We start from the raw sequence: 13,790 nt of genomic DNA on the forward strand, positions 1-13,790 counted from the left end.
ATGCCGCCCCTTCTAATAGTGTAGTCAGTGTTTCTTTGGCCAGGTTGAAGTTGATGTATGTAAACAGGGCTATTACATTAAAGGAGACCATTATTTCATCCTCTTCTATCTTGGTTCAGGAATTCTTGGGTGGAGTGAATGGAGTGGCGCGAGTCTTCTATTAAGTCTTTTAGTCTTTGATGTAGTTCCTTGGCTAATCTGTATGTTGGTATTCCAGGTAATGAAACTTTGGATCTGAGGGGGGCTCTTGGTTTGTGAAATTTGGGTAATCTGTGAAAACGTGGTGTATTGGATCTATCTGGTTTCATTTTTTTGGAAGTACGTCTTGTTTAATTATCCAGATTTCTTAAGTTTTTGACTAAGGCTGTGATTGGGTTCTTTAGTTCCCAGCTCTATCGCCACTTGTTGGTATCTGTTGTGGTTCTGTTCGCCGAGCTGGGAATTTGTGTTGCAGACGTTTCGTCCCCTGTCTAGGTGACATCCTCAGTGCTTGGGAGCCTCCTGTGAAGCGCTTCTGTGATCTTTCCTCCGGCATCTGTAGTGGTTTGAATCTGCCGCTTCCGGTTGTCAGTTCCAGCTGTCCGCTGCAGTGGCCGGTATATTGGGTCCAGGTTGATGCGCTTATTGATTGAATCTGTGGATGAGTGCCATGCCTCTAGGAATTCCCTGGCTGTTCTCGGTTTGGCTTTTCCTATAATAGTAGTGTTGTCCCAGTTGAATTCATGTTGCTTGTCATCTGCGTGTGTGGCTACTAAGGATAGCTGATCGTGTCGTTGCGTGGCTAGTTGGTGTTCATAGATGCGGATCATTAGCTGTCTTCCTGTTTTTCCTATGTAGTGTTTTGTGCAGTCCTTGCATGGGAATTTGTACACTACATTGGTTTTGCTCATGTATCTGCAAGCAGTGCGTTCGCTTTCTCAATGTAGTCTGTACGGTTTAAAATGACTGTCAAGTTCCTTTTGTCTGCAGGTGGGGTAACAATGTTTTTATCTCTTTGAGTCCTTCTAGTGCTTTCCTTTCTTGTGTATGGAGTGTGTTTCCTTCCTTCTTCCTGCTTAATGTTGGTGTGACTGTCTGTCTGATGGCTTGCTGGATTTCTTCTGTGTCTGAGACAATTACATATGATGATGATAACCCCCTAAATCTTTAGGATAAAAAAAAGACTATTTAGTTGGAGCTTATTATTGCAGCCGTTCAGTTGAAAATTATACACGTGGCAGGCTGAGACAATGTATTTGCCAATGCATTGTCGCAATTTCAAGGAAAAAAAGTTGGAGGTGTTTAGTGTCAGGAAAGAAATGGTCTGTAGTAATGAATGTTTGCGTGCTTAGAGTCAATGTACTATAGTATACTAATAGCTTCATTTTTAAAAACTTTAGTTTTATGCTATCTTTGTATGTGGATCATCCTTTTTTTTTCAAAAGGGGAGGGAGGGGAGCACCAGAGACCCAGGTCCATTCCACTCTTGGGTGACCAACTGTGTGGAGTTTGCACATTCTCCATGTGTATGCATGGGTTTCCTCTAGATGCTCAGGTTTCCTCCCACAGTCCACAGATGTGCAGATTAGGTAGATTGGCCATGTAATGTACAGGGATGTGTAGGATTACATGAATAGAGTATGGGCTGAGTCTGGGTGGAATGCTATTCAGATTGTCAGTGTGGACTTGATGAGCCAAATGACCTGCTTCCTCACCTTTGTGATTCTGTGAACATCCTGGTGAATCTCCTCTACACCCTCTCCAGTACAGTCACATCCTTTGTATAATGTGACAAGAACTGCATTCAGTACTCCTGCTGTGACTTATCTGATTTTATATACAGCTGGATCATAAACATTTTGCTCTTGTATTCAATGCCTTGACTAACAAAAATGTAGAAGTGGCAGTGTTGGACTGGGTTGGACAACTCCAGGTTTTGTTCCAGCAGGTTTATTTGGAAGTACAAGCTTTCGGAACACTTTCAGTGGCACTTAGAATACTCCTTCTGTCCATTCCACTAAACTAGTGTGTTACAATAGAAAAATAAGTGACTCCAATCACTGGAGTTAAGGATAGCTGCACATCATTACCCACTATTGGAACCTCCAAATTAGGAAGTCCTCCTTCCAAAGGATAAGTGCATGTATATATGACCAAAATAACATGCAATGATTGGAGTTGATTGATGGAAATAGACCACCACTGTTTTTGCTTTTGACTAGAAACTGGTGACTCTTGCTTAGAAACTGCCCATGTATGTTACTCTTGGATTTGGATCGATGCATTCCACACTCAAATTACCTTCCAACTCCTACTGCTCAGACTCTCAAACAAATTAATTTCAGCAAACTTGACCGGTTTAGTAGAACTATTGGCTTGTCATTCCAAGTTCCACCACCTTTTCTCTGATATCTCTCACTCACTGCATCTCTGCTATTGTACCCATTTTGTACCAAGGGTTATGCTCTACAATTTTCACTACCGCCAGCAATATCTTCCCCACTTTTCCAGACAGAGGCATACCTCATTGACAGTGAATATTTCTAGTTATGGGCAGATGATATCAAAACAATCTTTTACTTAGAATGGTAAGAATGTAGAACATGATACTACAAGGAGCAATGAGGCTAATGGCACAACTACAGTTAAAAAAAAATGTAAACACACAAGGGAGAAGGAATTCTAACAATATTCTGAGAAGATCCACAAACTTAAATGAAAGAGCTTTAGTGGTACAGTGCTAGTATCCTCTGAACCAAAAAGCCCAGGTTTGTCAAACCTGCACCAGAGTGGATCATAACACATCTGACCTGGTTGATTAAAAACACCTAAACTGATAAGATTAACTCAGTTGGGAAAAGGTTTATATGGAATATAAACCCTTGGATCTGGTTGGTGGACTGGCCTGTTTCTCTATGCTCAAAGCAATGTATGAAATGCATTAAAAAAAATATATTATATATATCATCACTACACTGACCTCAATTTCATAGAAAGGTAGAAAATAGGAACAGGAAGTGGCTTATTGGTCTTTTGAGTCTGCTGTGCCATTCAATATGATCATGACTGACCATCCAACTCAGTACCCTCTTCCCACTTTCTCCTCATAGCCATAAGAGCTGTAGCTAATTCCTGGAAAACATTAAATGTTTTGACCTCAACTGCTTTCTGCAGTAGAGAATTCCACCTACTCACCATTAAGTCGTGAAATTCCTACCTCATTCTTAAATGGTATACCTTGTATCCCTTGACTGAGACTTCTGGCTCTGCCATACACTTACCCACCCAACTTGTCCAAATCACACTAAAGCATTTCTATATTCTCCTCACAGCTGACCATCCCATCCAGCTTTGCATCATCTGCAAATGAAGATATCAGTTAGCTCTCTCATTTAAACCACTAATATATATTATATTATGAACTGCTGGGTTTGAAGCACTGATCATTGTAGTACACCATTCGAAAAAAGACACATTTATCCCTACTCTGTTACCTGTCTATCAACCAGGTCTCTGTTCATGTCAGTACACTACTCCTAATCCCAAGCACTTTAATTTTACATACTAATTTCTTATTTCAACCTTATTAAAAAGTCTTCAAAACAAAATCAAAGTAAACCACATCAATGGCTCTCCCTGATCAACTCTACTAGCTACATCCTCAAAAAAATTCACACAGATTTGTCAAGCATCCGTAGATCCATGCAGATTCTGTTACTGTTTTCCAAGTGCTGCACGATTAAATATTTCAGAATGGATTCCAGCATTTTCCTTACTACCAATGTCAAGCTAACTTTTCTATATTTCTGTTTTCTCTCTACCCCCTTATTAAAATAGTTGGGTTTAAACTATTTAAACTATCCTCCAAACCTTAGGGACTGTTCCAGAGTTTATAGAATCTTGAAAATTGCCCACCAATGCATCTACTATTTCTAGGGCCACTTCCTGATTATTGGGCAATGAGATTTATCACTTTCTAATCAATTTCTCTACTAATACTAATTTCTTGGAGTTCCTCCCTCTCATTAGAGGTTGTGTCCCCAACATTTTTGGGATAATATTTGTGTCGTCCTTTGTGAAGACAGAATTGAACTATGTATTTAATTGGTCTGCCATTTCTTTGTTCTCCATTATAACTTCGTCCTACTTCTATCTGTAAAGGACCTACATTTGTCTTAACTAATCTTTATCTTTCACATATCATAGAAGATTTTACAATTAGTTTGTATGTTCCCCAGAAACGTACTCTTGTACTATACTCTTCCTCTCAATCAATCCATTGCTAAAATCTAAACAGCTCCCAATTCTCAGGTCTGCTGCTTTATTTGGCCAATTTGTATACTCCTTCCTTGGGACACTTTCAAGTCAGTGGTGATACGCGGAGCATGTGGAAGGGCATACAGGCCATAACGAACAGCACAGAACATCATTGCCTCCCTCATGGATGAGTTGAACAACTTTTATGCACAGTTTGAGGCACGAAACGGCGTGGCAGTGAGGAAGTCCACATCCCCTCCCAATGACCAGATGCTGTGTCTTACTGCAGCCGATGAGAGGAAAACCCTATGCAGAGTCAACCCACGTAAGGCTGCTGGACCAGATAACAACCCTAGCAGTGTGTTTAGAGGATGCTCTGATGTACTGGCAGATGTTCTCACAGACATCTTCAACATCTCTGATCTGCGCCACAGTTCCAACATGCTTCAAGGCCAATACCTGTCTCAATGACTACCGCCCTGTTGTGCTTACACCTATCATCATGAAGTGTTTTGAGAGACTCGTGATGAGACATATTAAGACCCTGCTGCCCCCTCACTAGACACCCTGCAGTTCGTGTATCGACCCAAACACTCAACAGATGATGCCATTTCCACTACCCTCCATGTGGCCCTCGCCCAACTAGAGAAAAAGGACACCTATGTCAGACTTCTGTTCATAGTTTTCCAATCAGGTACTGAGGAATGAGAGTGTTAAATGCAGAACTGAAGTCTAAGTCTGCTGGGCCTGAATACATCCCTGTGTAGCTGGATCCTGGACTTCGTGACTGGGAAACCTCAGTCAGTCCAGATCGGGCACAGCATCTCCCACACCTCATACTGAGCAAACCCCTTGTGGCTGTGTGCTCAGTCCACTGCTGTTCATCCTATTGACATGCTTGATTGTTAAATCACATCAGGTTTGTTGATGACACAACAGTAGTGGGTCTCATTAGCAGGAACGACGAATCAGCATACAGAGAGGGAGGTGCAGCAGCTAATGGACTCGTGCAGAGCCAACAATCTGTCTGTGAACGTGGACAAGATGAAAAAGATAATTGTTGACTTCAGGACTTCTCTGCTGGACGTCAACAGCTCTCCCGTGGAGATGGTGAAGAGCACCAAATTTCTTGGTGTACACTTGGCAGAAAATCTCATCTGGACCCTCAACACCAGCTCCATAACCAAGAAAGCCCAGCAGCATCTCTACTTTCTGTGCAGGCTGAGGAAAACTCACCTCCAAACCCCCCCATCCTCACCACATTCTACAAAGGGTTCATTGAGTGCCCTAAGCTGCTATATCACTGCTTGGTTTGAGAATTGCACTGTCTCAGAGACAATAATAACACCCGACAACGGATAGTGAGGACAGCTGAGAAGATCATCGGGGTCTCTCTTCCTCCACGACAAATGTTTACTCCACATGCTGCATCTGAAAGGCCAAGAGCATTGTGGAAAACCCCACACACCCCTCACTCAAACTCTCCTGCCATCTGGCAGAAAATACTGGAGTATACAGTCTCTCACGGCCAAACTGTGCAAGTTTCTTCTCCCAAGCCATCAGGCTCCTTAACACAATATAATCAGACTCTTTCCCATCTGAAATTCTTTCATAATGCTGATAGACATTTTTCTATTATTCATTATTCATATTTTGCCCTTCTAATGCACTTTATGCCATGTACAATTGTGTAGTTTGTGCTGTCCATGTGGCACTCTCGGTACTGCAGGTTCGCTGTCTCATTTTCACTATCAGTTGTATGTGGTAGAAATGACAAATAAAAGCTACCCTACGTAGATCTACTGCCATCCTTCATTTCCCTCGTTAGCCATGGACAGGACATCTTTCCCAGCTTATTTTGTGCCCGAAAGGAACAATTTTTGTAGTTCCTCCAGGCACTCTTTAAATATTTTCCATTAGCTATCCATTTTCATCCCTTTATGCAACATTTGCCAATTTATCATAGCTTGCTCATACCTCAGACCATCATAGTTTCCTTAATTTAGATTCAGAACCCTGGTCTCAGATTCAACTATATCACTCGTCATCCTAATGAAGAATTCTATAATATTATGGTTCTTCCTCAAGGGGCTTAACACAGTTAGATTGTTAATTATTCCTTTCTCATTACTTAATACCTATTCTAGGTATAGGTTTGTGCCATTTTAGTTTAAACCCTTGCCAACCTCACTGGCAAATACTCCTCAGGACATCAATTCCAGTCCTGCTCATGTTCAATTCACCCATTTTGCACTGACACAAATGTCCCAGGAATCTGAAACCCTCTTCCTTGCACCAGCATCTAATGCAAGTGTGAGGAACTATTGAAAGTGATTAAAACTTCATAAACTGCACAAGCAATGCTTTTCATGAAAAAGTTCAAAATGCTGCACATTAAAGCAATGTGTAGAAATTTCAAATGCTACCACATTAATAAGGCTGCTGCTCCAGGATCAGGCTGCATGTTATTACATGGCTTTGCAAAACAAAATGTCAGGATATAAACTTCAGGAATGAGCAAATTAAAGGGAGAGAGCATGTTTCAACAAAATTAGTTATGCTGAGCCATGCAAGTTACAGAAGGATGTCATTTCAGTCCTATAATGGCAATTTGAAAGAGCTGTAGGATTATTCTACTCTGTTTTGTAATCTTAAAAATAAATAGTTTTGGGATTTGAAGACAAAAGTTAACAGGGCCCTAGGGAAGAGCAAAGGAAAAGAATAACTATACTCCAGTTTCAGGTAGCTTGCATGGGCACAATGGATTGAACAATCTTCTTCCATGCAATATGGTTTATGGATTGAATCTTTTTTTTTTGGTTAAGTTCAAGTTGCAGTGAGTTTTTTTTTTGGTGGGTTAGTCACTGTGCGATGTAGGGAGTTTCCTCCAAATTTGCCTCATTAATTAGCTATCACACCTTGATGGCATCTCTCACATGATTATCACACTACCTTAAAATGTGCCGTTCTCAGAAGAACTCAACCACTCAGCAGATACTCTTGAATTCAGCAACATGCCTTGCGCCCACACCATCTATAAAAGTCTGTCCGCATCACTGATCTGCATCAGTCCTGATATTTGCCCCTAGCATGACAGACTGGGATAAACTGGTGTCCCGCTTTCCAGGCGATGTCCTGGGCATTTTCCTGGGTGGTATGGATCTCCCTCCTCCCCCAGGATCAGCAATGAAGGCCACAACACAACACCATGCCATTCAAGTCCAAGGCTGCCAATGGGGTAAGGTCAAAGCTGTCTGGAGGAATACCCAGCACTGTAGGATGGGATCATTGTCCTTCTCTTCGCTGCTAGGGTAAAGTCCATCATCTTCCTCTGGTTTCCTTATCGAGTTTTCCTGACATTGATCTTGTTTGGCAAGTTTGGTAAAATAGAGGCTAGAATATTAATGAGGTGAGTTGGACTGTTTTATGGAATTTAACAAGCATTAATGACTGCCAACTGGCAACTCACCACTGCCTAGTGATAATCTTGCCACACCAGTTGTGAAAAACATAAAAGGTGGCGAAAGTTGTTCTGACCTCTAAATGGGCTTCACCACATTTGTCATCTGATTCTGCCATACATTTCACCATGGCCCACATGACTCAGACACCTATAAAATTCAACTTACAATTTTATGAACTTAAGCCACAGTTTAGCTCCGTTGTTAGTGCTCAAAATTCATCAGCATATGCAAGGATCAAGCTCCATTCCATGATTACACTCTCAGTGCAATATTGAAGTGCAGAATTAAGAGATATAGTATCTTTTCAAAAGGATGTAAACAAATGAATATAGTATGAAGTGTAAACAATTTGTCTGTCTGTTATCAATTCTTCAAACTGAATTAATGCTCCAATATGTTTCTTACATATGGCTTAAGCGTTCCTTCAGCTTTCAGTATAAATAATTCCATAACATCAAGGAAAAGATTAGGATAAACAATTTCCTCTAATTGGGAACTTCAGATTGGGGGCATGAACAAAAAATTTGAACCTGATCTTTCACCAATTAGGAAAGATTTCTTCATGCAAAAGGTGACAGATATTTGGAATGGTCTCTTGCTGAAAATAACACTAAAAAAAAATTTCAATGGATGTTTATTGCCATTTCAGAGGGCAGTTAAGAGTCAACTATGTTGCTGTGCCTGAACAGGTAAGAACACAAGCAAATCAGCTATGCTTTCATTAGATTAGATTTACAGTGTGGAAACAGGCCCTTCGGCCCAACAAGTCCACACCGACCCGCCGAAGCGAAACCCACCCATGCCCCTACATTTACCCCTTACCTAACACTACGGGCAATTTAGCATGGCCAATTCACCTGACCCGCACATCTTTGGACTGTGGGAGGAAACCGGAGCACCCGGAGGAAACCCACGCTGACACGGGGAGAACGTGCAAACTCCACACAGTCAGTCGCCTGAGGCGGGAATTGAACCCGGGTCTTCAGGCGCTGTGAGGCAGCAGTGCTAACCACTGTGCCACCGTGCCTTCAGCTCATTACTGATACTCGCATTTTAAAGTCATGATTTATGAATTGAATTTAAACTCCAGTAGCTGCTTTGGTGGGATTGAACCCACATCCCTTCTGCAAAGGTCTGGGCCTCGAGATTACTAGTCCAGTGACCCTACTGCTACGCCACCACATCCCCAAACAGTAAGTCAACAGATAATTTTATTCAGGAGAATAATAGATTGTTAACTAAAGTTGTTAAGAAATGTGGGACAAAGATGAGTATATGGAGTCCAAGATCAGTCATGATCACATTGATCAGTGGAACAAGTTCAAGGATTGAGTGGTCTCTCCTGTTTTTTCTTGTGTCACTTCAGGAGAAACACACTAGTCAGCGAGGGACTTTTGATAATAGGTAAACTATTAAACTTCATAAAAGGCAAAACAGGAAAGACGGTGAACATTTTTATTTTGATCAGAAGAATGGAACCAGCTCATGAGGGGGTTAATCAAATAAACTAGACATATTTATTTGCTTGGAAGCTCTAGCTCTCGGAGCACTGTTCCTTCATCAGGTAGCTCCGAAAGCTAGTGCTTCCAATTAAACCTGTTGGACTGTAACCTGGTGTTGTGAGATTTTTAACTTTGTACACCCAAGTCCAACACTGGCATCTCCAAATCATATTTATTTGCAATTTTTAAAAAATAATTTGAGATCAAGTACTTTTCAGAATAAGATTAAGTTACAGTAAATTTTGTTTAATATTAAACTCACTGGCACATCACTTCCAGTATGCCCATTTTGAAGAAGTTCTGCTCTTTTCTCTGACAAGATTAAATTAATAATAATATAAGAAACCTAGTAAACAGTTATGACTCAGACCAGAAGACTAGAAATATTTATTAAGGGATTAATCAAATAAACTAGACCCATTCATTTGAAATTTTCTTAAAGAATTCATGATCTAGTAATTTCCCAAATATGACTAATCTGTATAGGTTTCAAAAAAGTGAAAAACAGACTGAGTAAATAAATTAAGTTACTTCATGTGACATGGAAAATTAACTTAAATGTATGAATTGGGATGAAACATGAAAATATCCTCAATATTTTTAGTTCCTTTAAAGCACAGGCCCATCTTTCTAAGTCAATAGTAAAGAAGGATGGGCTATTAATCTAGCCTGGTTAGTCTTACTTACCTGTTGACAGCAATTTATAAACAATTAAACACAAGGCTATTTGATAACAAATTTAAATATACATAATTTAGATCTGTATCAGCTGACACATGGACTTTGAATGGAGAAAAGTCTTCTCTCCTCATCATTTTTACTAGATAAGTACATCATGTACTTTGCCTTTTAAAAGCTTTAGTGGGTACTTTGTTCCTGAGCAAAACTGCTGACAATAGTAAAGTTGCAACCTTTACTTGGGAGCATAGCATTTTACAACTGTTTGAAAACAGAAAGACTAAATCACACTTTCCATTCTGCTCACTCAGATCACGTACCAAGAGCTTCTGTTACAGAATACAAAGGAATACTGCAGAACACTGAAACAGACCCTCAGATTGTTAATACTGGATTCTTTGGTAGATAGATAAAACCTGATAAGGACAGAGAGATAAATGCCCAAAATCACAAGGACTTAAGTGAATTTAAATCATCTGGTTCAGTGACTATCCCTCTTATTTCTGAGTCAGAAGGCTGTGGGTTCATATTCCACTATATGGATCTGAGTATCATGTTTCTTCTTTCACAGATGCACCTTCCAATCCCTTACTGGGTTTCTCCAGTGGCATCTAACAAAATGTGTCTTTTTTTAAAAAAAAGTGGCACAACTAAAGAAAAAGGCAAAAGTCAGTACAAAATTAAATAGTATTGTTTCCATTGTTGACTACACACTCTGCAATTTCCATCAGTTGGTCCACCTGGGAGATCGCCTCCATCAGTCCTACTTATCTGTGGACGTCCAATCCAGAATCAGGCCTATGATGAGTTCCTCCACCTTTGCTACTTCCTTTTGCACTGGGTGATTCAAGATCAGGATCCCTTCATACATGCTGTTGTGTCTGTTGAGTATTAGTGCATTTGCAGCACTTCTCTTTTTAAATAAGTGTCTCTGGGATTCTTCATACTTGTCAGAAACTACTGCCCCATAGTAATTCTATTTAGAAACAAAAGCTACAAATGAAGTAGATGCCATCTGCTGGTGATTTAATCAATTAGCTTTATTTCTCAAAATACTGCACGATAAATAGTCTCTCTCAATTTCAGCGTTTTGGTTTGAATAGATTGAGATATTTCATGGACCAAGTCCAGCTTTTGTAGATCTGATTTATTTTATATAGTACATAGAGGTTTGTCCTTAATCCTAAGATTAGTTTCTTAAAATAGACATCCCTTCAAATAGCTGCTTGACTGTGTTCAGAAAAGGCGAGCTGATTGCGTTTTATAAAAGGGAGCTCCTCTTGCACACTATAAATAATTATGAACATGTATTAAACTTAAGCAATGTCATTTCAGCCATTTCCTATAACTGGGAGTGCTATACAGAATTAAAATGAATTTACTACACTATACCATTTAACCAATGCATAGTTCACTTGTCGTTCTTGCCTCAGCAATGAGTAATTAAATCTTTGACTATAGTGAGCAATTCACATAATCTCGGTTACTGAAAACTTCAGTTAAGGCTCCTAAAAAGCTTTCCCTTTTCAGAGGCTTGCCTTTCTTGTTCTTTCATCTGAGTTATAGATTCCTGGTATAATACTTAATATCCAATCAATACTGAAACATAAACTGATAGACAACATGGCACTTATGCTACAACTAGGAGAAAGTGAGGACTGCAAATGCTGAAGATCAGAGTCGAGAGTGTGGTGCTGGAAAAGTACAACCGGTCAGGCAGCATCCGAGGAGCACGAGAATCAATGTTTCGGGCATAAGTCTTTCCTGTTGATTCTCCTGCTCCTTGGATGCTGCCTGACTGGCTGTGCTTCTCCAACACCACACTCTCGACATATGCTACAATACATAACCAACAGAAAAAATGTCCTTGCAAATCCTTTAAATGCTCAATGTTCACATATAATGCAGTCACCACTGTACACTCAAAGAGCACTTTATCTACACCACATGGACTATGATGGTTCAGGAAGTTGACTCCCCATTACCATCTCAAGGGAAGTCAAGGATAGGCAATAAGTACTGATCTTGCCAGCAATGCCTACTTTCCAATAAAAAAAATTAAAAAGGGCTGTTGACAATAGATTGAAGAGAAGGAAATTGAAAGGCAGAAGGAAATTGAAAGGCTATAGCTTGCTTCAGATGACAACTTCAATAATATCTTATTTACTTGCATACCAAACATGGTTTGAATATTCGAAATTTCCGATGTAATATCCTGTCAGACATGACACTGGTTATTGATAATATTTGTCAGAATGATGATTTTGATGATGTGACAAGATTTATTGGCTTCTGTTAAGTGTAATATATCTTTCTAATACCTTCTTCAATAACCTTTGACTAATCATACTATGGTAACATTAGTTTAGCAATCTACATTAATTTGTTGGGTAAGATCAGAAACTGCCATTCCAGGGAACTCAACAGAGAATGTGATTGGGTAACAGTGTCCAGACCAATGGAAGGGTCAATGTGAGAGATCAGAGAGTCACTGCCCATATAGATCAGGAGCATTATTGTAACTAGTTCACACATGCCCAAATCAGTCAGAGGTCATTGTGAGTGGGTCAAGGTCATTGCCCAGACCAGTAATAAGTCACTGTGATTGGGTCACAGGGTCACCTCTAGATCAGTCACAGCAGTGTCACCCATCTCCACAAAGTGATAATTAGTTTTTTTAAAAAAGCTTATTAACTAGTACCCACCAGTCCTGTGCACAATCCTCCTGAACAGCAAAAGGAAAACAAAACTCTTACTCTTCAGCTGATTTTTTTTTTAATAAATGCACGTTTATGAACAACTGGCAACAATGCAGAATGCTGACCCATGGCATAACTCTGCATGAAATGGGGCACTGAAGGAAAGGGAGAGAGTGTGTGTGGGTTTGTGTGTGTGGGGGGAGAGGGGTTCAGAGGAGGGTTGTGGCAGGGGTGCATGGAGGAAATGTGGTTGTGTATGTGAAAATTAAGAAAGGAATGCCAATGAGGGGTGCTGACAAATGCAACTCACTGATGCTTCTCTTGTACCTCGTATTCATGGAGTATGAGCCAGGAGTGGGCAAGACTTAAAGAGAGAAAGACACACAGTGAGTAATGCTGGATTTAATCTGAGAGTGAGGGAGGGAGGGAGACATGTTTTATATGTGAGCGAGGGAGATATGCTCTGAATACGTGAGTGAGATGCTCTGCAATTGGGCAAGGGAAACGCGCTGCAAACAGGCAAGGTTGTCATGGTGAGAGTGAATGAGGGAGATGCTGTAAATGAGTGAAAGATGAACGAAAGTGAGTAAGGGAAATGTATCGCAAATAATTAATGAGGGAGAAATGTTATGAGGGAGAGAGACAAATTGAAAGTGAGAGGGGTAATAGAGACACTCTCTTGCTCATTAGCAGGCTTATGATTAATGACATTTAATGACGCAGGAAGCTGTGGCTCCACCAATAGGCTGTCCATCAGGAGATGAAGTACTGTAGAGATGTCTTTAGTTGGAATCTAGTCATCCTGAAACAGAAGGAAAGAAATTGGTTAGCTTCTAAGCCTCAGTGCTGAAAAGCCATCAGTCTGCCATTTTATATTGTCAAGACTGAAGATGATAATGACACTTGATCTCCCTTGTTGAGATAAGCTGTATTGCTCTCCCACGCAAACTACAATCTTGAACACTATTCAATACCAAAAGATCTCAGCCAAGGAGTCCAGAGGATCATGGATCAGCTGGGAAATGTAAAGTTACTGCCAGTGAACCCAGAGTTTCCTGTACATGGTCAAGGATATATTTTCCCTCCCCTCCCCATCAGCGTTCCGGAAAGACCACTCCCTCCGCGACTCCCTCGTCAGGTCCACACCCCTCACCAACCCAACCTCCACTCCCGGCACCTTCCCCTGCAACCGCAAGAAATGCAAAATGCGC

At 40.5% G+C, this 13,790-nt stretch overlaps 1 protein-coding gene across 1 annotated transcript in view; it reads right to left on the minus strand.

Annotated features, from left to right (window-relative positions):
- Positions 1-12,638: 12,638 nt before the first annotated feature.
- LOC132825415 (coronin-7-like) overlaps positions 12,639-13,790 on the minus strand; it is a 163,409-nt gene continuing 162,257 nt past the window's right edge. The window contains exon 28 of the mRNA XM_060840658.1: positions 12,639-13,381. Coding sequence (XP_060696641.1) covers positions 13,373-13,381 — 9 coding nt within the window. The 3' untranslated portion in view covers positions 12,639-13,372. The remainder of the gene's footprint in view (positions 13,382-13,790) is intronic.

Source organism: Hemiscyllium ocellatum, chromosome 20 (genome assembly GCF_020745735.1).
Source record: "Hemiscyllium ocellatum isolate sHemOce1 chromosome 20, sHemOce1.pat.X.cur, whole genome shotgun sequence".
Classification (NCBI taxonomy): Eukaryota; Metazoa; Chordata; class Chondrichthyes; order Orectolobiformes; family Hemiscylliidae; genus Hemiscyllium; species Hemiscyllium ocellatum.